The 27,007-nt window shown below is 35.7% G+C and overlaps 1 protein-coding gene across 2 annotated transcripts; it reads left to right on the top strand.

Annotated features, from left to right (window-relative positions):
- On the top strand, positions 1 to 27,007 carry PDK1 (pyruvate dehydrogenase kinase 1). 2 transcript variants are annotated; one of them, XM_043992103.1, is made up of 12 exons: positions 154 to 290; positions 1,633 to 1,691; positions 3,468 to 3,609; positions 5,876 to 5,947; positions 8,248 to 8,432; positions 8,693 to 8,788; positions 9,992 to 10,069; positions 12,019 to 12,095; positions 13,847 to 13,945; positions 18,427 to 18,537; positions 23,943 to 24,056; positions 24,407 to 27,007. In XM_043992103.1, exons 3-12 carry the CDS (start codon positions 3,500 to 3,502, stop codon positions 24,545 to 24,547), a joined length of 1,083 nt encoding a protein of 360 aa, XP_043848038.1. In that variant the 5' UTR covers positions 154 to 290; positions 1,633 to 1,691; positions 3,468 to 3,499; the 3' UTR covers positions 24,548 to 27,007. The 2 variants fall into 2 exon arrangements, with proteins under 2 accessions (XP_043848037.1, XP_043848038.1); XM_043992102.1 differs by lacking the exon at positions 1,633 to 1,691 and having other exon boundaries at positions 1 to 290.

Below are 27,007 nucleotides of genomic sequence, written 5' to 3'. Positions count from 1 at the left end.
CGCCCCAAACGTACGCGCCACGGATGCCGGGAGCCGCGCGCGCTATGGCGCCTCCCGGTTTCGGGGCTTCTGTTTCTTTGCGTCTTCTGGAACGCAGTTCGCTATGAGGTTAATGAGGTACCTGCGGCGGGCCGCTTCGGCCGGCCCGAATCCGGGCCCGGTTCCCAGCCCGGTTCCCAGCCCGAACAGGGGTCCCGGTGCTGGTCCTGAGCGCAGTGTCCCGGGCCAAGTGGACTTCTACTCGCGCTTCTCCCCGTCCCCGCTCTCCATGAAGCAGTTTCTGGACTTCGGTGAGCGGGTTTGGGCCGCCTCTCCCGCGGGTCCCCGTGATGGGCTGGGGGAAGAGGGGAGGGCGCTGCCCGCTCCCGCCCGGGGTCCCTCTGTCCGTGTTTACCCGCCCCCCCCCCCCATTCCCCCGCCCGTGTCACTCGTGCCTGTCCTTGGCCGTGCGCATCTGTGCCTCTCCTGCTCTGCCCTTGGCTCTCTCCGGCTCTCTGTCCACCCTTCTCCCCGTCCGTCTGGGTCGCGCTCTCTCTCCTCGTGTCCATTTCCTTCACTCCTTTTATTTTTTTCACCTTCGCTTCCTAAGCTAGTGTTGTTGTCCCTCCCTCTCCCCCCCTCAACCCCCCCGTTCTGCGTTTTGTCTTGCATTTCTCGTTTTTAAATAAAATTAGAGTTAGAAAAATCATCTAGTGCTGGAGGGAAGGGAAGACAAGGAAGCATTTCAGGGCCTCGTTCCATTGCCAAGTGTCCCCCCCCATTTTTACTTATCTATTTTATTTTTGACGTAACCAGATCTCAAAATTGAGAACAAAATCCCAGACACAAGCCGCAGTTGTATTTGTAATATACAATGAGAGTCAGCATAATGATAAATTCTTATTTTGGCACAAAATCATTACCACCTTAGGCAGAAATTATTATGGTTGGTAAAAAATGATTTATGATGGCTATGTTGCTGTAGAATTTTTCTTATCCAAAGATTACTGTTCCCTTTTCTTTTTTTTAGGAAGTAACTGGTCATCTACACCTGTGAAAGAAAACATATTTTTGTTCTTTTTTTTGAAAGAGAATCATACTTTTCTAGGGATTTAGAGGAATTGAACTGTAAGCTCTTGCAGTCAGGGGACAACCTTCCCTCCTCTCACCTTCTGCTTTTCTTTGTCTCTCCAATGCTTAAATCCCCGGGATCAAATGAAGATAATTATTGTAAAAGTGCTTAGCACCTGGCCTGGCACCTAGTGAGTGCTTTGTAAATGCCTATGGACTGATAAATGTTGATAACCCAGGGAAAGTGTTTTAATTTTAAACAAATATTGAGCATAGATAAGCTGCATGAAAACAAAATGCTGTGAGACTCATAATTTTTTGGTTAATCTAATCCATGACTGCCTTTAAGTAACTTATAGCCTAGTTTTCTTCCTATTCAAATTAATGTTTTTTTAAAGTTTTCCCCAAATGAAGGAAGATACTCAGCTGGTTATAGAAAAGGAAATAGATGGTTGCATTTAAAAAGCCTTTGGAATTTAGTTTGTCTTCTTGTCAAAGCCAAACCCTATACTACTACTACTACTACTACTACTACTACTACTACTACTAGTTAATGTTTATATAATGCTTACTATGTTCCAGGCACTGTGCTAAGCACTTTACAATTATTATCTCAGTTGATCTTCACAACAACCCAGGAGGTAGGTGCTATTATTATCTCCATTTTATCTATGAGGAAACAAAGGAAAACAGGTTAAGTAACTTGCCCAGGCTGCTAGTAAGTGTCTGAAGTTTGAACTTCAATTTGAACTCAAGACTTCCTGAAGGTGGTAGAAAAAGGAGAAAAGTAGAAAACTTTTAATAAGTAATCTTTGGAAAGCACTTTTATGGACACTGTACACCCGGGGTCCTTGGGGACAATGATCTACTTCTTTTGCTATCAAGATGGATTCACTGCAGTGTTCTAATAGAATACCCACAGCATCATTTTGATGATTTTATTATCTTTTTTTTTCTTTCTTTTTTTTTTTTTAGTGAGGCAATTGGGGTTAAGTGACTTGCCCAGGGTCACACAGCTAGCAAGTGTTAAGTGTCTGAGGCCAGATTTGAACTCAGGTACTCCTGACTCCAGAGCCAGTGCTCTATCCACTTCGCCACCTAGCTGCCCCGATGATTTTATTATCTTAAAATAAATACTCCTAGTTGATGAGCTCTGCTTGTTTTGACTGGAAGACCTCTGCATGTTTTTATTTTTATTTGTAATTTGAAACAACTACTTTGATAGTTAAGACCTGATCATTACCTTTCTTTAAGAATGCATCAAAGATGACTTTTAGGAGAAAGTATTTTCCTTTAAAGTTTTTGAGACAACATGGTATGAAGAAGTATTGTTGTAATGGAAAAAGTACTTTTCTGGGAGTAGGGAGAAACAGGTTCTATTCTTGCTCTCCCACTGATTGCATGACCTAAGGCAAATCATTTTACTTTTTCAAAAACAGGTTTACTATATCAAAAGAATAGATGTAACTAAAAAAATTAGTAAGATTGAGACATTTAAAAGCTTGCTTTTTAAAATGGGTAGTGTAACTTAGAATTTTTTTAAAAGTTGCCCTATTTAAGTTTAATGAAAATGGACTATTTTACATATTTTATGTCTAGATATTGGTATTGTAGAATAGAGAATAGGATAAAAGACAATATTTAATCATAGGAAATTTCAAACCATCTGTAGTAGCTTCAAAGGGAAGAGAAAAGGATTTGTCACTAGTCTGAGAGTAGCTACAAAGTACGTATGGTAACGAAGCATTGTTACTAAAAAAAAAACACACCTCTTGTTTCTGGTGTTTAGTTACAGTTATCAGTATGTGTAGGACATACTGATCCCATTATAGTATAATATGAGGGAACATAAAAGCACAATGATAGCTCCCATCAGAATAGTTTGATTGGTATATTTAGTCTAATTCTTTTATACCAGAAGAATACTCTTCTCCCACAGAGTACACAATCCTCTAATTCCTTCAGCAGGATTCCAAACTTTCATTTGGATAGTGAATCAGGAAACCATTCTTTTAAGTGAAATGTTTGATAGAAATTTAAGACTATGTTGGTGGTTATTCATCTCATGTTGTTGAGGTTCCTTAAGTAATTGAGCTACCGTGGTACAATGTTAAAGGGCATGCATAGTTCTAGTCATTGGGAATTTTTTTTCTTGTTAAAACTACACTTCTTTGTAGGCAGAGTTGACTTGAACTTGAAGACTTATGATTTTCTTTCTGCTACATATTTCCTTGTTTCCCTTAAGGTTCAGTTTTCAAACAATATGGTAATTGTGTAAGCAGATATTTTCAGAATTTAACCATTTAGAAACAAAGACAGAATATAAAAGCAACTTTTGATGGAGTAATAGTTCTGTATTTAGAGAACCTCATTTCCTTCGCACTTCCATTTTGATTTCCAAATTCCTTTGGTTTCAGGATCTGTGAATGCATGTGAAAAGACCTCATTTATGTTTTTGCGGCAGGAGTTGCCAGTGAGATTGGCAAACATAATGAAAGAAATAAGTCTTCTTCCAGATAATCTTCTGAGAACACCTTCAGTTCAACTGGTACAGAGCTGGTAAGAATCTCATCTTGTTTTTGGAATATTGGTGGAGAATATCTTACCTAACATTAAACATGGCCTTTTTGTTAATCTTCACTGAGCTACCAGGATCGTACAGCAGTCCTTATTTTTGGTGTGTGTTTTTGTTCCCTAAGTCCTAGACTTCACTTTGCTTTGAGAAAAGCAGTACTGTGCAGAAACGCAGGTGCCATAGTCAAGTATGTTTTGTGATATATTTTTTGTTAAATTTCATAAGAATGATTTTTTAGGGGCAGCTAGGTGGCATAGTGGATAAAGCACAGGCCCTGGATTCAGGAGGACCTGAGTTCAAATCTGGTCTCAGACACTTAACGCTTACTAGCTGTATGACTGTGGGCAAGTCACTTAACCCTCATTGCCCTGCCAAAAAAAAAGTTTTTTTTTAACACTCTAAAATTCAAACAAAGGCAATCAATATGAGGAAATGTATCTTAATAAATAGACTAATCCAATTTTGAAAACATCTTTAGTTTGTAAACCACATTTTTAAAAAATGGTTATCTTATTAACTGCTGTGCTGTTTTCAGGTACTTTACTTTGTCTTCATTATTGCTATTTTCTTAAGCATCATAAACATTTAGCAAAAGAGTTGGCCAACATACATTTTGAATGGAAAATCATTTAGTTACAAAAACTTTATTCCTTGATTATAGTTATTATTTTAAGAGATTCTAGGTTGTTTTTTTTCCTTTGTGGAAATTATACCTCGGTGAGAGAATCTGCTCTTGCATATCCATTTTTTAAGTTCACAAAAGAAACAAGTGGGTCATAATTAGCATAATCATACTAATTTTTAAAAATGGTATTTCAGCTTTAAGTATTAAACTATTACAGATTTGATTAAGCACAAAATGATTATGAATTAAAGTAGAGAAGAAAGCTGAAATATTTCTGAGGAATTTCATGCCTGAAAGATGTACTGTAGGCAAAATAGGACTTTTCATGTTTAAAAATAGTTATTCCACTGTTAAGTGTACCCTTGGACAGAAAATATGGGATGATTAATATAGAATAGAGGATATATTCAGATGTATAGTGAATGTATATATTTACATATATTGAATATATATATATATATCTGTGTCTGAAAAAATATATATATAACTTACACACTCACATACATACATATACTGAAATGACTGAACAACAATACTTTCTCTGACTTCTGTTTTCATTGCAGCTAGATGATGCAGTGGGTATGGTGCTGGCCCTTGAGTCAGGACCAGAGTTCAACTGTGGCTGTAGACACTTACTGCTTTGTGTCCCTGGGCAAGTCACTTAACCCTGTAAAGAGTTAAAATGAGCTGGAGAAGGAAATGGCAAAACACTCCAGTATCTTTGCCAAGAAAACCCCAAATGGAGACAGGACTAATCAACTAAACAAGAACAAAATATATGCCTTTGGAATTCAGTCAGACATGTGCAGTCAGGAACACATTAAAAAGAAACACGATTATACAGATATTACCTAAGATATCTTTATTGCTTGATCTTTCATAACAGTTTGAGACCTAGTGGGGAACTTTGGCAGGAAGAAGTTTTCATGGCATTGTATAACTGTTCTCTTGAATCAAGAGTAGACTATAGTACGGTGATTTCAGTACTAAACTTATTATTGTTAGAAAAATTACAATTTTATGACCTTGAAAAAATTAAATAGCCTTCCCGTTTTTCATTTTTGAGCTGATGATACCATCATCTCTTAGAACTGCAATACTATCTCAAGTACTACAGCTTTCTTATAGTACTAAACAAATTAAAAACTTAGTTTTATTATTATTTTATGCTTATCTTCTGTTAGAGAATCGTATACATTGCAAAACTGAAAGTTTTAGAGTTAAGACATTTGAGTTAGATTTTTAGAATTTTAGCTTTGGGAAAACTTTTAAGAGAACACTTAGTTCAAATGCTTCAGTTTGCACATTAGGAAACTAAGACCCAGGTCTCTTGATTCATCAGTCAAATGTATATTTGAACTATACCACCATTTTTTGAATTAAAGATATGTCCAAGTACTTAGAGTAAAATTATAGAATTTAAGGGGAAAAATAGGATGAGGTCTTAAGATTCTTGAATAGTATCTTGTCTAAGGTATTTCCAGGAAGAAGGGATACTAGCTTATGAGTAAATATAAAAAGTATCTCTTCAACAATTGATGTACTGCTAATATGACACCATAGTATTGTTTCTGATTGAAAGGTGATTTTCAAATTCAAATTTAACTTGGTGATTTACATTTTAGGTACATTCAGAGTCTACAGGAGCTCCTCGATTTTAAGGATAAAAGTGCTGAAGATGCTAAAGCTGTTTATGAGTAAGTATAACTTGATCCCATTCCTGTAATGCCTTTACTATTTAATTTCAGTCCTCTAAATACTATTCCAAAAAGTAAATACATTGGGCCTAATTTTGCTAATAGGAAAAGGAGTTGGTTTTTTTTGGGGGCTGGGGTGGCTAGAGGGTTTATTAACTCTTTTAGGGCACAATGACTTAACTAAGTTTTAAGGTTTTCTATCTCTATTTGGCTTGACTGCTATTAAGTTATGTGACTTATTTGCTAAAAAAAAAAATACACTAGAATTTACACATCTGAAAGAATCTTGTCCCTTTCAAAGATTACTGTGGAACACTGTACACTTAGTCCAACAATGCAATCATTGCTCAAAATCCTTAGAGTTCTGCTTTAGAACTTGTGGCGCATACTTCTGAATGTGGTTAATGGTGAACAAAGGATAAAGATTTAATATGATTTTTGGAAATAAAGATCCTTTAAAGGCTAGTTGATAAGGATGATCAAGCTGAGTATATAGTTTTTAATTTTTTAAAGAAAGAATAAGTATTGAGTATAAGCCTCCCAGTACTTTGACAGGGTCAATACTCACTTAGAGTTATAAATTCTGTTATTGTTTTTAATAAATAAGTTCCATTAAAATTGTACCTCATTGAACCATTTTGATTGTTTATTGGAATTTCCTATGAACTGATTTTTTTAAGGGGAGTGCAAGATAGTTTGGAAATACTATTTTAACATAGCTTGTTCTGTAGAACATCAAATTAGATTTAAAATATATTTGCAATATTTAAAAAAAAATAACTACCTTCTTTACATTCCTTCTGTTACTCTTTTCTTAATTGAGCTCAGGTCTGAGCATAATTGTCTTTAACATGGTTGTTGTGTCCACCACAAATTGGATCATATATGTATAACCCTATGTCAGTATTTAGACTACTGGCACAAAGATGTAGTGACACTCCCTCCTTCTCCCTCACATCCACCTTTACTAATCTACCCCCTTCCTTTCCTTCATCTGCATAGTGTTAACATAGTAGAATGAATAAAGTAATACTATCCAACATATATTATTTTTTGCTCTGGGTAAATGACAGTTTCCAACACTAAAGTAGTGATAATTGCCTATTTGTCTTGATTCACTATTGACTAAGAGCAGGACCTTTGTCTTGTCATGCTCCAGATGCTTCCCTGTCATACCATGCTTATTATAGTTAGTGCTTGATAAAGACTTCAAACCCAACAAGCATTTATCAGTCCCCTACCTTGTATAAATGCTGTGTTAGACCCTGAAGGTTCAAAGACAGGATGAAAAAGTATTCCTTCCCTGAGGCAGCTTAGGTTGTGTTCTTGCAGTGGGATGAGAATAGAAGTATACAAAGGTAAGTATCTACATGATGATTTCAATTCAAGAGAGAACATTAATACTTAAGAGGATCAGGGAAGGGTCCTCTTAGGAGATGGTACATAAGTTGAGCCTTGATTTAGAAAATATTATTGCATTCATTCTACCACATTAACACCATGAGGATGAAGGCTGGAAGGGGATGATGACAAAAGGGTTGGGTAATGACCAAAACTTAGTCTAGACTACTATTTCTTTGTACCAACAGTAAATATTGACATAGGTTTGTACATCATCAAATTTGTGATGGTCCCAGTAGGCATGTTTAACATCATCTTTAAGATGATGGTGCTCAGTCCCTTGAAGGGATTCTAAAAACAGAAGTATATTACATGGGATACTTTGTGCAGTGACATTTACATGAGATACGTAATGCCATGTTTGGGAAATAGTCCATAGACCAATTTGCCTAAAACATAGAGCATGTGAAGAGGAGTAATATAGTGGGCCTCCAAAGGGAAATGAAAGCCAGATTATGAAGGGTTTTAAATTTAAAGCCTGGCCTATGCGGGAGACTTATATTTTATACTAGGGGTGATAGGGAGCCAGGGAAGGTTTTTAAGCCATTGGAGTGATGTTGTTAGACTTGGGCTTTAGGAAAGTTATTTTGGCAGTTATATAGAGAATGTGACCCCTCATGATGCTTAATAAAGAGTTCTAGAGTCTGTTAGTTTTGGTATTTGTGAGCCAGAATGTGAAAATTTGTACGTTGCTACTCTTTTACTGCTTCTGTGCTTTGTGTTAAGATAGGATATCTTGGTAAAGTACCACACATAGCACTGATGCTATTTTTATTATATCTATTCTGTGTAGAAATTGAGGATTTCTATTTTTCTTTCCTGTTAATTCAGTTTATTTTATTAAGTCTAAATAGAAGTTACAAAATGTAGGACCAGTTTAACAAGTGTGTTTTGTTTAGCTTTACAGACACTGTGATAAGAATCCGGAATCGACATAATGATGTCATTCCTACCATGGCTCAGGGTGTGATTGAATACAAGGAAAGCTTTGGTGTAGATCCAGTGACCAGCCAGAATGTACAGTATTTTTTGGATCGTTTTTACATGAGTCGCATTTCAATCAGAATGTTACTCAATCAGCACTGTAAGTACCTAGAAGCAGAGGTGAAAAACTAAAATGAAATTTGTTGATACAGTAGCAAGTAATTAGTTCCTTCTGTGCCCATTGGCAATATCAGCTAAACACATATAGCAACTTAATTTTCAGTGAATATTAGTGGTTATGTTAATGCTTTTAGGAAATACTTATATCTTCCTGTTTAAAGTCTACTTAGAGAAGAAAACTGTAGGACTGAAATGTAGTATTTAGCTATTTTAACTTGTAATTTTTTTTATTTTGGGTAGCTTTACTGTTTGGTGGAAAAGGAAAAGGAAGTTCAACACACCGAAAACACATTGGAAGCATTAATCCAAATTGTAATGTTGTTGAAGTTATTAAAGGTAATTTCCTCTGAACTTATATTTTAAAAAATATACAGAAATGAAAGGTGTTAATGTGCTAGGCACCAGGAGAGATAAAAAGATAAGTAAGATATGATTCCTACTTGCAAAGAGTTTATATATAATCTAGTGATGATAAGAAATGTATGCAAATAACCAGAATACAAAACAGAATGCAATAAATAAGAAAGGTATAAACAAGATGCTATAAGAGTTCATGGAAGAGAACACTTCTGAATCAGTAGACTTCATGTGGGAAGTGGTATTTGAGCTGGACCTTGAAAAATGGTTAGGATTTCAGAAGATGTGGGTGGTAGGGGAGGACATTGTAAACATGACAGCTAGTAAAGCACCAAATTTGATCAGAAAATGACAAATAATCTGGTTTGGAAAGAGCATAGAATGAATAGAGCAATAGTTTGTTTTCCCTATGATATTTTGGCAGTATGTATGGCATCACAAGTCAGTTACATAGACTATAAGTTTTTCTTTTTCTTTTCTTTTTTTTTTTTTTTTTAGTGAGGCAATTGGGGTTAAGTGACTTGTCCAGGGTCACACAGCTAGTAAGTGTTAAGTGTCTGAGGCTGGATTTGAACTCAGGTACTCCTGACTCCAGGGCCGGTGCTCTATCCACTGCGCCACCTAGCTGCCCCAACTATAAGTTTTTCTAACTTATTCTATCTCCTTAATTAAAATAACATATCTCCAGATGAGATTTCATCTTCAGTGTCTTCTTTCCAGAAATTATCAGCTGAAAAAGTAATCTTCATAACTTCAGCCGTCTGATAATGAATTCCTGCAGCAAAAACTTTAAGAAATGGAATTACAGCATATGCTTCATCTGTGTGTCATATACCTAGGAGAGAAACTTTTTAAGGATGAACTAAAAATGTCTAAAACTTTTATGCTTTTTCATACATGTTTAACAACCATACTAATAACAAAATGAATATATTTTGCAGAATACACCAGCAATTAATTTTGTAAGGATATATTCCAAATACTTCTTGCATATGGGAGTAGGATACTTTCAGTAAAAGCATTCTTCTCATTTTGATTTTCAGCCCATCAAAGTAGAGACAGAAATAGTTGATTATACAATTTTAAGACTTTATTCAGCAGTTTGGCCTGGTTTAGTGCAACAATTCTGCTGTTTCAGTTAACTGAATGTATTTAACTCTTTTCCTTTTCAATTTATTTTAGATGGCTATGAAAATGCTAAGCGTCTTTGTGATTTGTATTATATTAATTCTCCAGAACTAGAACTTGAAGAATTAAATGGTAAGACTGTGTATCACCTTTCTTTCACTAATGGTTAGTGTTAACATTAACTGAGAGATAAGGAATGTTAATGATTTTTTTAATGAATAAGTAAAATGATTAATTGAGCCACAGATTTTGTGGTTATGTAAAACAAATATATAACAGCTCACATTTAAAAACAATTTACAGCTTGCAGAATATTTACTTTGTAACAATTATTTTAACTATTGTAAATATTTTATAACTTCATAGAGCTTAGAGCTAGAAGGGACAGGTGAGGAAACATCCTCAAAGAGGATAAAAGGATCATTGGATCATAGATTTAGAGCTGGGAGGGACCTTAGAGATCCTGGAGTTCCTTTTAAGTCTGATTCTGGGACATGTGGGTAGGAAACTCTGTGCTTATGGAAATGTAGGTGGAGAAGATAGGGAACTGATAAAGGAAGTGACGTGGGGATTTTTGTAAGCATAAATAACTTCTTTTTTTTTTTTTTTTTTTTTGCAGGGCAGTGAGGGTTAAGTGACTTGCCTAGGGTCACACAGCTAGTAAGTCAAGTGTCTGAGGTCAGATTTGAACTCAGGTACTCCTGAATCCAGGGCCGGTGCTTTATCCACTGCACCACCTAGCTGCCCCCATAAACAGCTTCGTAAAGCCATTAGATGGCTTTACGTAAGCAATTATTTTAGTGCATTAAATATAATCTTAGTGACATGAAATTTAGGTAGGCCCAAAAAGTACTGACCTTACTCCTTAGGAAACAGGATCATAGATATTGGACTGGAAGAAGCCTTGGAAACTATCTAGTTCAACCTCCTCATTTTACAGATGAGGTTAAGTGATTTTTAGATGAATCACTTTGGCTTATTTATTATTCCAGTTCTCTCCACCAATGAGTGACATTCTCAAAAGATTTGGTGGGAAAAGCACTGACACTGGAGTCAAAGGATCCAGGTTCAAATCCTACTTCTGACACAAGCTGTGTGACCTAGAAAAGTCACATACAGATGAGTTTAAGTGACTTTCCCAGGTAACACAGCTTGTGTCAGAAGTAGGATTTGAACCTAGATTCCAGAGATTTTTCCCCCAATCTTTTGAAAATGTCACTCTGACAGAATTGGAATAATAAACCACAGTGATTCATAATTTTTTGTTTTCTCCCCAACCCTACTGTTAATTTGCAGACTAATTTATTGTCATCATGATCTTAGTGAACATTTGAATGTTGAATTATATTCCTTAATACATTAAAGTATTACAAGTAATACATTTTTGATTAAGGTACTTATAGACACCTGAAAAAGAATAGAAAAATTCTGCCTTAATGAGCCATTTTCAGTGTCCTGTTTTTTTACTTTCTGAATTTATGTGAACTGGCCAAAAACAAAAAAAAAGACTATAAGCTGGAAGTTTGTGTTTCTTTAAGCTCTTTAAAACTTCTCTTTGGAGGGGCAGTTAGGTGGCACAGTGGATAAAGTACCAGCCCTGGATTCAGGAGGACCTGAGTTTAAAATCTGGCCTCAGACACTTGGCACTTACTAGCTGTGTGACCTTGGGCAAGTCACTTAACCTCCATTGCCCTGCAAAACAAAACAAAACCCAAAACAAAAAACTTCTCTTTGGGAAAGTACAGTGCTATAATTTTGAAGATTTAGCGCCTCCTAAAATACTTAGTAAGAGTCAGAGGAATGGAAAAAGAGAAGGGGACAGCCACTTTTCTTTCCTAGGTTATTTTGGAGTGTTTCTTGAGATTACCTTATTACCAATGTTGTCCTTATCAGTTGTGAGTTTTATGCGCAAGGAGATTCAAACATTATTGTCGTGAAGAGATGAAGAGAGTTATGGAATAACTCTTCAGAAACAATACTACCTTTCATCATGCTTTCTTCCTTCATTATACTGTTTGTCTTTTTAAGATGCTTCAGTAGATCCAATTCCATAGTTACATTTTTCTTTTTCCACTCTGTAGTGAAAGCACCAGGACAGCCCATGCAAGTGGTTTATGTACCATCACATCTCTATCACATGGTGTTTGAACTTTTCAAGGTTTGTGAAGTAGGATTACATAAGCTTTGTATGCTTAGTCTTTTCCTTAGTTTTAGAAATCTTGATCAATTTCTAAAGCCACTTTAAAAGTAAAATGTAACTTAATTAAAAATATATAACACCCAAGTTATCTGAAAGTCAGTGTTCTGGTGGCCTTGCTGGAAATGGACAGCATAGGGAGAAATATAACCTTTCACCCAGTTTTTTACTCTTACTTAAGACATAATTCTTAGTAAGCTTTCTTATCTAATTTCTAAGTCATAGAAAATTAAAAGCTTATACATAGGTGAAGGAAGACCGGTGTTTGGGAGAAAGGAGTTATCTTTAATAACAAATACAGTAGACATTAATTAGGAGTGACAGGTGCCAGTCTTCATGTAAGGGAGACCAGAAAACTAATCTGGGGCACTATTGTAATGGATAATGCTAATTATCAGCTGACATTTACTGAGAGCTAAAAGGTTTACAAACTACTTTCTTTGTGGCAGCTCTGAAGTAAACAGTGTATTATCCTCATCTTAATAGATGGGGAAACAGGCATAGAAAGGTTAAATGATTCATTCATTCAGGGTTGTTCAGCAGGCAGGTGTTAAAGCCAGGGTTTAAACTCAGATCAGCCATTGGTCTTCCCATTACGTGAACAGATTGATAGGATTTAGAGATGGAAGGGCCCACTGAGATCAGTTCCTGTTTTATGGATGAGAATATCAAGGTCCAAAGAGATTGTGTTAAGTGAGAGGTGAACTGGGATATAAACGTATAAACCTGTTACTCCAAACTTTTAAGTTCTTTGTATTAAATCATGCTGCCATGATGACCCTAATCATCAAGAAAGGCTTTTTTACCCCGATGTGCTCTGTTTAATCAAGTTAGAGACATGTATTTTACAAAGATTTCTATTCATCGTGTTTAAGTAAAATTTTGGTGTTTTCTTTAGAACATTCCCCTTGACAGTGATGGTAGATAAGTGAGACATTGCTGAATTTAAATTTTTTCTGCTAAAGCATTTTTATCTCAAGGACTTATCTTTTTGCATTTGTTGAATGAGTTTTAAGAACACTTGAAACTAAAAGTCTTTATTTTAAAAACCTACTGTTACAGTTTAATTTCCATAGGATAAAAGGAGTAGACATGTTTTTATTATTCATTAACACTTAATTCCATGTTATGTGAAATGTAGAACAAGACAGTGTTCCTTACCATATTATAAGAACTGATTAATGCAAGTTGAAAATAAAGAAAACTTGGAGATATGGGTCCTAGGTATTGGTTAGAAATGTATATTATTGTTGAATTGTTTATCCCTATCTTTAATTGAGATGGTTTAAGATTAGATTCTAGAAGTCATTGTTTATGGAAACAATTGTTCTTTTGGGCATTTTAAGACATTCTAAATCTTATGTAAAAGATAGGAACTGTGTTTATAAAAACATTTGTTGTAGGAGGGGAAAGCTCTTTTACCTAGTATCTAGTATGATTACATAATAGTTCTTTGGCAGAATTTTCTGCTTCAGTGAAACTTTTTAAGAGTTTTAGAAATATGTTTATTGTTTATAGAGAGTAATCTAAGCTTGCCCCTCTCTGTCAGAATTCTTAAGAACTTTTTAAAAAGTGATCCTTTAAAAATACTTAAAAGAATTCTCTGGGTCATTTGTGCCCATTTGTTATTTTCCTTCACTGGGATTAAAAACTTCAAAAAAACTTATGAATTTTGGAAAACTGAAGTTCTTAACATAACTAATGTTTTTCAGAATGCAATGAGAGCAACTATGGAACACCATGCCGACAAGGGTGTTTACCCTCCTATTCAGGTTCATGTAACACTGGGTAATGAGGACTTAACTGTGAAGGTAAATGCTATTTTAAAATTTGGTGCTTAGGGGGCAGCTAGGTGGCACAGTGGATAAAGTACTGGCCCTGGATTCAGGAGGACCTGAGTTCAAATCTGGTCTCAGACACTTGACACTTATTAGCTGTGTGACCCTGGGCAAGTCACTTAACCCTCATTTCCCCCCCCCCCCCAATGTGCTTAGATATGCCAAAACGAAAAGGATTTGTTAATTTGAAGATGTGAAATTAAAAACATGATTAAATAAAATAAAATCTTTTTACTTGTGGCAAATAGTTATATATCAACCTTATTAAACTGGAATTACCACTAGTACAGGCCAAAGTAGATTTTTAAATATAGACACATCATCTCAACAATAATTTGGGGTATTTATGACAAATCAGTTTCAAAATGTATGAATATTTATGTAGGATTTTATATAATATAATTTTATATAAGGCAGGTTAGTTCAGTTGCTCAGAGCCATCTTTTTTGGGGGGGGGGCAGGGCGATGAGGGTTAAGTGACTTGCCCAGGGTCACACAGCTAGTGAATGTCAAGTGTCTGAGGTCAGATTTGAACTCGGGTCCTCCTGAATTCAGGGCTGGTGCTTTATCCACTGTGCCACCTAGCTGTCCCAGAGCCATATAAATCTTAAAACCCCTTATATAAATGTGAATTATTACTGTTCTTGTTAATGGTTTAACTCCAATACGCACAAATTAACTTTGTATAGAGAAACTTTCCTCATATACCTTTCCCCCTTAACCTGACTAGTCACCTCAAAAGAAATATGGGTGGCTCATCATATCTTGCTACCATTATTGGAAGAAATTAAAAAAATGTGTGGTGGGTTTGTAGTAATTTATATGTTGTACAGTTTATAGTCAGTACTGTGTTCCTTTGTATTAGATGATGGCCCTTGACAGCATTCTCATCTATAGGACTTAAAAAACCTGTGTGCCTTATTTCTTTCCATACAGATATAATTGATACTTATTTTGGTTTACTGCTCTAGCAGTTGTGTTTGTGGTTCTGCCTTTATGATTCTTGGAGTACAGGGTGCTTCTATTCCAAATAAAACATTGCAGCTGAAGTTAGTCAACACTGTTTTAAACTTATTCTGGCAGGTCATGATAACACCTTTTCTTATTTATTTTGTATGTGGCTGTCAAAATTTAACTTGCCATTCATCAGTTTGTTTTGATGTTTTACTGCTATTTATAGTTCTCCACATGGACAGAACTGTGATGCATTTAACAGTTTTAATGCTGGCTCTGCCCTAGGACTTCATTCTTGGCAATTTTGTTTTTCAAATAATTTTTATTTTTATGGGCTAATAAACCCCTCCCCCCCCAATCATTTTTTGGAATTCTGAGATATCCTAGGAAAAAAGTTATACTAGATACTGGTGAAAAAATTGTCTGTTTTCTGAGGCTCAACCTTTCTAATTACAAGAGAATTCCATCATCAGTCAGTAAGCATTTATTTAGTCCCTGGTATGTGCCAAGCACTGTGCTAAGCTCTGGGGAATACAAAGAAAGGTAAAAGTTCATTGAGTTCTCTCTTGATGATGACTTCTTGGGCCATGGCAACTCATTAAAGCACAACAAGAAAATACAAAATGATCCTTAGGCTTGTATATCCCTCTTCTACTTACCTGAGGATTTTTCTTTATTGTGAACTTAACAGTCAGGAAACATTTTCATATACAAAAAGTAAAAGCTTGTCTAAAAACCAGAACCTCTCATATATAGTTTAAGAAGTGAATCTATATTAAATTTAATAAAGTAGTAACAAAAATGCTTTGTGTCCCCCTTTTTCACTTTTTTGGGTTATCTTTTCATTTAAAAAAAATTTTTTTTTTGCTTATCCCCCTAAATCCATATCCACTAAATCCCCCACCCGTAAGTAGAAATCCTTCCTTTTAATAAATGGCAATTGGGTAGAAAAGGAGACAATACTGAAATTTTACAGGTTTTTTGCTTTTTTTTGAGGCAATTGGGGTTAAGTGACTTGCCCAGGGTCACACAACTAGGAAGTGTTAAGTGTCTGGGGCTGGATTTGAACTCAGGCCCTCCTGACTCCAGGGCTGGTGATTTATACACTGCACTACTTAGCTGCCCCTAATTTTACAGTTTTAAGAAAGTCTAAAACTTTAACTTAGCTGTTAACCTCTAGCAAGTGATTAGACATAGTCCTGGTACAGTTTATCCTACGAGATCAGTCATATCAGCCTGATACTCATTCCTCACCTGTAGCCTCTCCTTTGGTACCTCTGATTAGAGGGCTAAGAGAACTCTTCTCCCAACCTCCATTTAAGGAGGGTGCTCAGGACAGCCATCTCTGCACTTCCTACCTACTTGTGCTCCTTTGGACTTCTCCTCCATGCCCTTGCTTTGGTTTCTCTCCTTCCCCCTCCCTTGTGTGTGTGTTTTCTTCCTCTGTTAGATTGTAAACTCCTTGAAGGAAGGGATTATCTTTTGTACCCCCCAGCACAGTGCCTGGGACATAATAGGCACTCAATAAATATTGATTGATTGATTGACTGATCACAATCTCAAGGCACTTGAGAAAAAGGATGGTAAAATAAGCAGGACCAGACCATTTGTAAACAGGAAATCTGTGTTAGAGGTGTCACAGTTTTGTGGATGTTGAGTGATCAATTATATCAAGGTATTTCAAGGAGAGGAGGTTCCAAAGGTGTGGAAATAATTTTAAACTTTATTACTACCCTCCCCCCAACCCCTCTCCCAAAAAACCTCCAACTTTCCCATTTATATAAAATGTTTATTTTTTTTAAATCTACACATGTATCAAGGACATCCTCAATGAAGATATTAGAAAGTAATAAGTAGGCTCTGCCACACACTATTCCACAAGATGTTGCTTACTTATTTGAATGTATGCTGCTGGCCCCCTCTGCTGCTAAAATGTTTCAAAGTAAGCACTTAAATATTGTCATTAATGCACTCAAATTTTATAGGTGGTTTCATATAATTTTTCTTTTACATATAGTGTTTGGTTTTACTAGTTGTTCTCCCTTTACCTTAGTTAGGGTTCTTTTGTTGCTTCTCAGCTTTCTGTCTTTTCTCATGCTTTTCTGATTAATCTGAAACAACCTCTTGCTGATTTGCCTTTTTATTCAGAGCTGAATGAAATCCTTTCAGCAGCATTTGGGTTATAGTAACTGGAAAGAGTAAATGAAACCAAACAGTGAGAGCTATGTATAATTATCTGCCTTGTTACTTCAATTCCTCCTCCTAACGAAATGGTCCCTATCCTTCTGAGTGCTTGTTTATTTAAGATTAATACCTTCCTCACTTTTAGGGGGAAAGGAGACAGCTTTTATGTATATTTTATTTAGTAACTAGCTAACATGTCGATTGCTTGTGTAGACAGTTGCAAATGAATTAGAAGTACTCAGTATTTGCATTAAACATTGACGATTCTAAACTAAGGAATATGAAAAATCCTTTATATAGTTCCTAGAACCACTTCATTAATTTGGGGGGGAGGCAGGGCATTGAGGGTTAGTGACTTGCCCAGGATCACACAGCTAGTAAGTGTCAAGTGTCTGAGGCTGGATTTGAACTCAGGTCCTCCTGAATCCAGGGTTGGTGCTTTATCCACTGTGCCACCTAGCTGCCCCCTTCATTGATTTTTTTAAGACAAATTATTACTATATCTCCTATAAGTATTTGAATCTGAAGCTCAAGGGTCATTTCAAAATTGCTCTTAGCTCTCCTACACCAAGTTTTCATATATTCGGTCTTCATAGATCTTACTGTCTCTAAAAATTAAGTAATGGATTAGGTATGGTATGGTATGGCATTTAAAACAAATTTACTAAGGCTCAGACATCTATGCTGTGCAGTAGTATCCAGTGCTTTCTTATTTCAAAAATCATGTGAAAAGTGATAAACTCCTGACTGACAGAATTAAAGTTCATAGGAGTTATGAGGAAAAAAAAAATCAGTTTAGCTTTCAATACTATTTATATACCTACAATCTTATTTATTAAAAATTTAAAACTATACAAAGACTTAAAGAATTTATATATTCTTGTCTCACAGTAAAATTGTTCATGTTTTGCTATAGGCAGCAAAGTGTTATATTCTTTCAAAAAACTTTTAAGTAATATTCAAGTAAGGACCCAAATTCAGCACTTTATCAGGCTTTGTTGTAACAACAGCACTTTGACCTTTGTGTAAAATCATTGTTCTGTTTAAAGCCTTTTACTCTTCATGGGAGTAGGTTTTATTGAATAGGAATTAACCAATTAGAACAGGCACATAAGTGATTTTCTTTGCCTCAGTTGTTAGAACTGCCAATAAAGACAGTGTCCACATGTTCTCATATCTTGGATCTGATTTACCAAATACCATATTTTAAAAGCTTTTGTTTCAAAAGCTATATGAAGCTGCAGTTGTATATTATGTGCTAGGTTAATACTGTTTTTCTTTGTAAGATAATGTTAGAAAGTGTTTTCTTTTGGCAGATGAGTGATCGTGGAGGTGGTGTTCCTTTGAGGAAAATCGATAGACTCTTCAACTACATGTATTCAACTGCACCTCGACCTCGTGTTGAGACATCTCGAGCTGTGCCCCTGGTATGTAATTTTGTAATAATGAAATCTGTTCTAGTGATTTTCCTTTCTACCCAAGGTAGAAAGAGATGGGCGAGCAAAGGCAGCGTTTAAAAACTACTCAGGATGGCCACAAGGTGGGGTTCTATACAAGGAATAAGGGAAGATCATTCAGTAAAGAAAACAGTGCCTTCTCTTACAAAATCTTTTGGAGTTAGTTCAATAGAGAGAGACAAAATTAATAGAATTGAGTATTTGTTAGATTTTCAAAGCCAAAAAGTGGTAAATCATATTCTGGTGTATTTTTACCTATGTGGCATAAGAATAAATTAATAAATGGCTTGTCAAATTGAATTATGACTCATCATAGCATGGAGGTGATGCTTAACACTTGAAGGTTATACTACCAGGGTGCAAACATTAGAAGGTTAAGCCAATCTGGAAAGTCTTAAATATGTTGATCACAGAATTTGAGAGTTGGAAGGGACTTTGATAGCCGTCTAGTCCAATCTCCACCCTCAAGGAATGCCTCCAAACATAGGACAGGTGGTTATCTAGCCTGTGCTTGAAGACTTGTAAGGAAGGGTAACCTGCCTCTTCTCTGTACAGCCCATTCTGCTTTTGGACAGCTCTCATTGTTAGGCTATTTTTCTGACGTGAAATCAGTTTGTTTCCTTGCTAAATCTACCCATTGTTCTTAGTTTTGCCCTTTCAGACCAAACAGAACAAGTTTGCTCCTGTTCTACGTGATAGAACATTAGGTACTTGAACACATATCCTGTCCCAGCTGAGTTTTTCTCCAAGCTAAACACCCTCAGTTCCTTCAGTAATTTGACTTGAACTCGAAAGTCCTTTACCATTGTGGTTGTCCTTACCTGACACTCAGTTTGCCATTGTTCTTAAATTGTGGTGGCCAGGACTGAACACAGTACTTTAGATGAGATCTGAGGAGAGCTGATTATTTTCAAAAGCTGTGACTGTTGTAATGCAGCTCAAGATCACATTAACTTTTACGGCAGCCCAAAAAATCTAAGCGGAGGTCTGTGTGTCTCATATGAGAACGAGTTTAGCTAGATTCAGAGAGGTTCAATGCCAGGAAATTGGCCAGTGAGCTACAGATTTATTCATCACAACAACTCACAAAAATAATCTGCTAAAGCCTAGAAGTTATCTGCATTGGTGGAAGGAATACTCACAGTGAGGGTGTCACCTATCCTTAAATTATTAAAGTATGTTTATGGCACTATAGTAAAATAGGCAAACATGAAATAACAAAATGCTTTTCATTTTATGGATGAAAAATAATATTTAAGATTCTATTAAATACTTAGGCTAATTTTTAAAAGTTGCCTAATGTTTTATTACTAGTGTGTTTTACTCCAAGAAACCTGATATACAAATCTAGGACTTAGAAAGGAGGTGATAATCCATATAAGAAAAAGGTGCTTCAGTTAAAAAAAAACACCACAGGTTCTTTAAAATGATGATTAATTCTGGTGTGAAACTTTCAGTAACAAGCATCTAGGCTGCACAGTGATTAAGTACTGGTCCTGTAGTCACAAAGACTTGAGCAAATTTGACCTTGGATACTTTCTAGCTGTGTGAACCTGGACAAGTCATTTAACCTCTCTGAGCCTCAGTTCCTTATCTGTAAAATGGGGATAGTAGCACCTACCTCCTAGGATGTTATAAAGATTGGATGAAATAATATTTGTTAAAGCATTTTGCAAACCATAAAGCATTATATAAATGCTGTTATTAGTACCAGGATAAATTTCATCATGGACACGAGAAAAGCACATATATTTTTATATGTAAGGCATTACCATGTAATTCCTGAAAAGGTTTACTTTGAATCTCAAATTGGAAAAAGATAGGATTATATTGAATATAGCTCAAATGGTTTTGAAATCAGCACAATATAATCTGCAGACAGTAGTATTTGTAGGATTTCTTTGATTTTCTAATACATTCTTTTATTCTTTTCCATTTTGTGAGTTTGCAAGCCCTGAAAGCAAGAAACATCTATCTCAGGATGACTTTTAGAGTCACAGGCACCATTATAGTGCTGAGTCACACCACAGTATATAACATTCCTCAGACTGTCATTGATTTGCCTTGTATTTAACCTTTGGTATCTCAGCAATTAGCTGTTTCTGAAAGGAAGGCAGATCTCTCAAGGTGGTATCTAGATCTGGGGGGCAGGGATAGACATTAGGGAGAATCAGTGTAAACCTAAACCCAGCAACTATCTTGGACAGACTGGATGGATGGATGGACAGATGGACAGACTGTAGTTCTTGCTGGTTAAAAGAAGGGAACAATTCATTTGGCTGCTCTTCACTTACCAATGGGGGTGCCTGTGTCCGGTCTTGATCCAGCCATGGTGACTGATTATGAGATGGGGTCAGCTGTTCCACCTGGAAGGTGGGATGCTGGGACACTGAGGGCAACAGAACTGATGGCTATTGGGGATGTGGCTGTTGCAGTTGAGGTAGGAGCTCCTGTACATATCTAAAAAAGGCAGTGGGTGATAGTGTGAGTACGCATACCATTGTCCTGTCCTGCTCCTGAGGATGCAGTGATGGCTTCACTCCTCCATAAAAGGAGGCCTATATGCTATAATTCTTTGGCCCTTGCATTTCTTTCAGGGCCCAGGAAGATGCACACTGATTGAAGTTTTCCTGGGAAATTGGCCTGGAGAAAGCACAAAACTGAAGTTGAGTTGATGGTCTTAGAGTTGGGGAGGAACCAAAGTGATGGTTTGGGGAAATAACATGCTGAGCAAGCAACCTCAGTGGTTGAAGCTGTACTCCTCCAAGAAGCTGTTACTTCTTGGGCCAGTTCCCCAACTAGGTTCACCTGGCTCTGACCATGAGTTGGACCTAGTTGTATTTGGTGGTAATAATTCATGATTGGAGAAGTCATTTATGGAGGTCCTCTTTGAGAATTTGACTTGGAGATGACTTTTCTGGGTGCATCTATTTTTTTGAGTTGGTTGAAGTCAGAGATGCCTACTTTTTCTGTAGTGCTGATTGTCTAGCTCTTTGGTTTTGAAACTAAATCCATATTCTAAAATTCATCAGTAGTGATCTTCCCTGAAAATTCTCTTTCTTTTATACCAGGATATAGGTTCCTTTGAAAATAGTTGATAAATACTAAGTTCCTCTTTGTTAATTACTGTACATTTTCTTCTAATTGATGAAGCACAAGCATGTTTAAAAGAATCTGGCTTCATATCCTTTGGTGATGGGTTGTCCACCTTCTTTGATGAGTCAAAATTCAGATCTAAATGGTAGAAAGTAATAGACAAACTTCTTTGTTAATAGATCATTATCTTTACATTAACCCTCTTACTCATACTTCGACTGTACATTTTTTGTAATGTATTGCTTGACTTTAAAAATCAATCTTTTCCTAGAGATAATTCTATGATGGCCAATTAATAATATGCAACCCTTTCAAAGTACCCAAAGAACAATGAAAAGAGAGATGCATGGTGGGTGTGAATAGACTGCAACAAATTATCATTGCAAATTTGCTTTTGAGAAGTAGTGCAAGAGGCATTCATGACTAGAAAAGAAAGCAATTGATCATGTACTGTGAGGATAACTGATAAATAGTCCAGGTCCTTCACTGGCTATACAGAAAATTTGTAAAGAACCAAGGGAAGGTCTTCCATGCATTAGGTAGATTCTTTGTGGAGAATTTATGGAAAGACAATTTCTCATGACTCCAGCAGCTTACAGCTCCCCCCCCATATGTAACTATATATTTCTATACATACACATTATATTCATGTATCTGTATGATGCACATATGTGTACATCCATATCTTGTCATTGCTTAATAATTCACTTCAAGAAAATGCTTTTAAAAAAAAAACAATTCATAAGTTAGCGGGACAATTTAGGACAACCTTAGTTTCTTTAATCAATAAAAAGTATTTTATTGAGTACCAATTTTGTGCCTGACATTATGTGACATATAAGATGTGATGCTTCCTTTTAAGGAGCTTAGATTTGGGGATACAGACAACATATATGGAAGAATTAGAGAACAGGTGCTAAGTGGTATATTATTTATGATGAGTGTAATAAGTGTGACCAAGGGGAGAAGAGAGGACATTTCAGGCAGAGGAACCAGCATGGTTAAAGAGAGGCAGTAATGGGTGTGGAACAGAGGTGTCAAACATGTGGCCCACAGCACTCTTGAATGCAGCCCAAACTAGATTAAAACTTTTTTTACAAGACATCATATCGTCCAAATCAAGATCTAGTAATAATGAAGAATTTTAATTTAATTGGGTTGCTACTGGGAAAGCAAAATATTATAAGGTCCTCTGAGCAAAATGATATTTTAAATCTTTATTTTTTATTAAAATGGTTTTATTTCTTCTAATTAGCAAGGAGGAGCTGTTTGGAAATCTACTGTTAAGACTTTTAGTGATCAAGTGGTAGATCCCAAGGCACAAATGATTGGTGTGTATGTATATACATAAGTGTGTAGGTATGCACGCATGTGTGTATGAATGAAAGTCTATTGTAACCATTATGTAAGTGAAAGCATTTGTGATAAAAGTGACAGTGGAGCCAAGGAAGTTGGCTTGGTTTAAAAAAAAAAAAAGAGTTCATCAGGTTGAGAACTTAGAGAAAATTAATGATGTAGCTGAAAGAAAATTCGTGATGTGGCTAAAGTTATGCAACTGATTTTTTTTTCATGGCTTACAGATATTAGATTTATGATCACAGCTTTTTTAGGCCAAAGTGTCAAATAAGTGACATTTGTTTCTTAGCATTTCATGGCGTCAGGATGTTTTATATACATACGTTATCTCCTTTTATCCCTATAGTAAACCTTGTGAGGTACTTAGTGGTCTGTTATTCTTTTCATTTTACAGAATGAGGACATTGAAGTTTAGAAAAGTTTTTGTGACTTGCCCAAGGTCTACACTGCTAGTAAGTAGTGGATCCAGTACTCAAGTCACAGTCTTCTGACTCCAAGTCCTTTTGTTCCTTGTTCCTTGGTACCTCTAGAAATGGTCAGAGAGGAATGTTCTTTTGAGAGGGGTAGCCAAAGACAAATTATACCAAAGAAAAAGGGAGTTTGGGCTGTGCCATATAATGGCACATAAAACAGTCAGCTTAGTAGGAACACATCAAGACCAAGTCATTTTATATGAAATAAAGGAAATGGGAGTTTGAAGTAAACAAAAGCTACTCAGATTTAAGATTCATTATTTACAATAAACTGTTTTGGGCATTAAGAGAAAAAATTCACTGGAGCTTTCTTAAACATTTATGTTAATGTGGATTATAAATAATATGTAAAAGTGAACAAATTGTTGTCTAATAAGTAAATGGATCTGGGAGGCATTATTATAACTTACACTGCTTTTGTTTTTTATTCTCTTACTTCTATTTAAAAAGGCTGGTTTTGGTTATGGATTGCCCATATCTCGGCTTTATGCACAGTACTTTCAAGGAGACCTAAAATTGTATTCCTTAGAAGGTTATGGAACAGATGCTGTTATCTACATTAAGGTAATGACTACAGCCCTTTTTATTTACCTTGTCAGTTTGTCTTAGATTGGTCAAAAAGCTTAATTTTAAGTTATAATCCAACTTTACATCAGTGGGTGTGTGTGCATATATGTGTGTCTGCATTATATATGTGTATGACTATAAAAAAATGCATCTTAATGAACTTTGAGAAATACTGCAATGAGATAAGTGATAAACCTAGCTTATCAATTTGGTTACCTTCATTTTCCTACAGTGGCCACCAGACCACGTTCTATCTAATAGAGAAACATTGGCTGAGACATGTCCATTTTAAGGTTTAAGTGGCTATGTTGTAAACTGAAATTAATAAGAGTTTCTGTTTCTTCTAGGCCCTATCAACAGAGTCAGTGGAAAGGCTCCCGGTATATAATAAAGCTGCTTGGAAACATTATAATACCAATCATGAAGCAGATGACTGGTGTGTGCCAAGTAGCGAACCAAAGGACATGACCACGTTCCGCAGTGCTTAGCTCTATCTAGGCCATCTGAAAAAACAAAGCAGGTTTCAAATATTATATTTGAGAGGGACTTTGAAAAACTTATGCCAAATGTTTCACTTCTGATTTTCACACTCAATGACTGGGTAGAATAAATGGAAAATGAATTCCATAGCTATCTTTCAGACCTCCCAAAGCATTGAACTGTACCATTTTAACTCTAAGAAGAAAGAAAATTCTAGCTACTGTGTACATGTACTTTAACTACTGCAAATATGGCTAACATGTTTTGCTTCTTTTTCAATGGATTTCAGGGACTAGGTTTCAGGTATAGAAATGATCAGGTTCCTCATGGGACCCGTGCAATTTATCTTATATCTTTCATTTATATCTGGTAGAAGCATTTCCCTAATTGTACTGATTAATTGGTTAACTTGCTTTTCATAGTCTGGAAAATCCTGTTATTTGATTCTACTCAGGAATGAGAGTAAATGAAAATTATTTTCACATTAATCAATAACTGCCTATTGGTTGCACATATTAAGGCAGAAAATTATTACCCTGTGGGTTTAATACCACCTACTTTTTAAATGTTGTAGTTGACTTCGAGCCACTTACTTTTAGAGGTAAATTTTCTTTTTCTGAACAATCAGTATCTAGTTCTTTGTGTTAAGTCAAGATCAAGATCCTGTGAAATTTACAATGAATGTTCTTTTGATTAATTTCAGGAGGAAAATTGTTTATTGCTAAATAACTAGCAACTCTTAACAAAATCCTCAGAAATTTTGAGGGGATCACTATTTCCTATGTGATTATAATTTGTGTGGTGATCCTAATTATGCCATTAAGAAGCAGTTTGACAATTGATAGAGGGCCGGCATTGGAGGTGGGAAGACCTAGGTCAGACTTGCCTTGACACCTACCAGTTGTGTTTACCAAAGGTCAGCCATTTAACTTCTCCTTGCCTTAATTTGCTAAGATTATAAGTTTATTTGTGTTGGCGGGGGGAATTTTCATAACAAGAATTCACCATAACAATGAAATCACAGATCTAGCTTCCTCCTAAAAAAGGGATCCTAATAATGTTAGAATAATTCATACATATCACATGGGCATAATGATACAGGTGTAGATTAGATTTCCATAGACATCTAGAAAAGCATAATAAAACCTCTCTCTCTCAATTGGTCAGTCTCCTAGCTTCCTAATTACTGGGAATCTGATTGTATAGGTAGGGCACTTATATAGCCAATTGTATATAAGAGAGCACAGTAGAACTGAAAGAATAAGAATAGAATAAATAACAATTGACTGCAGAAATTAGACTAACCTATAAAAATCCTATGTATCTTGGTAGGCCCAGTAGCATTATTCTGTCAACACCAGTAGTAATTGATTTTTGTGATGTTACCAAAAAGAGGTCAGTTCTTCAGTATTGGAGATTTGACTATAAAGTAATAAGACTTATTTTGTGAACCTTTTATCATTTTGTCTAAGCCAGTGGGGGAAGTGTCTCGTGCATTTTTTTAAAAAGCTTTTTATTGGAAAATATTAAAATAGTTTCACTTACAAAAAATAGTGTGTTTTCTGATGATGCAGGTTACATGAGGTATTACTGTGTATGCTATATAAACATTGCATTGTGACCTAATTCTGGAGGAATAATCGACCACTTAAAAAAAACAATGTATTATTAGTTTACTACATATTAGTTGATGATGGGCAAATGATTCTCATGCATTACCATTGCTATTTATAACTGTCTTAAAATTTTCCAGCAATAATGATGTATAAATTTTTGGAACTATTCAAATCAGAACAGGTTTTGAATAAATTATAAAATGATCATTGTCTTTCTTAAAAGGAATTTTTGTTTTTTGCAATTGAGGCATATAAGATTGACATTTTAATTTTTTTATCCTGTCATAAAGAGTGCCCTTTTCCTTTAGACAGCTTAACTTAGACATACTAACATTTGTAGATAGGATGATTGATGTGGACTTCTTTCTGATAATTGTGATCATCCACAGAAACTTACAAATATGACATGTTTTGTTTCCTCCTGGTTCCTTGTAGTTTTGCTTATTACTTGAGTGATTAACAGTTCTTGATGACTAAGCTATTTTAAAACATAGTCATCAGGACCTAATTTATGCAAATATGGTGGAGATAATTTACCTTTAACTATAATATATAGATGTCATTCATTTTCTAAATCAACAGAGCTGAGAAAGTCATGGACTGTTACTATGACAGAGGTTATAGTAAAATCGATAATTTTGTTTTTTGCTGTGATTTCCTTTTCTTGAATTAGGAAATTTAAGTGAGCTATTCAAATGACAATGTAAAGCATAATTTTCTGAAACATTTTGTATATGGAACTCAATTGATACCATGAATTAAACTTAAGAAAACCCCTAACCTTTCAGAACTAATTAAGTTTTACTACAGAGCCGATGTGTCTTACACAATAAAGTCAACTTTTCCTCCCTA

Source organism: Dromiciops gliroides, chromosome 3 (assembly GCF_019393635.1).
Source record: "Dromiciops gliroides isolate mDroGli1 chromosome 3, mDroGli1.pri, whole genome shotgun sequence".
Taxonomy (NCBI): domain Eukaryota; kingdom Metazoa; phylum Chordata; class Mammalia; order Microbiotheria; family Microbiotheriidae; genus Dromiciops; species Dromiciops gliroides.
This window is presented reverse-complemented; position numbering and strand designations above follow the sequence as displayed.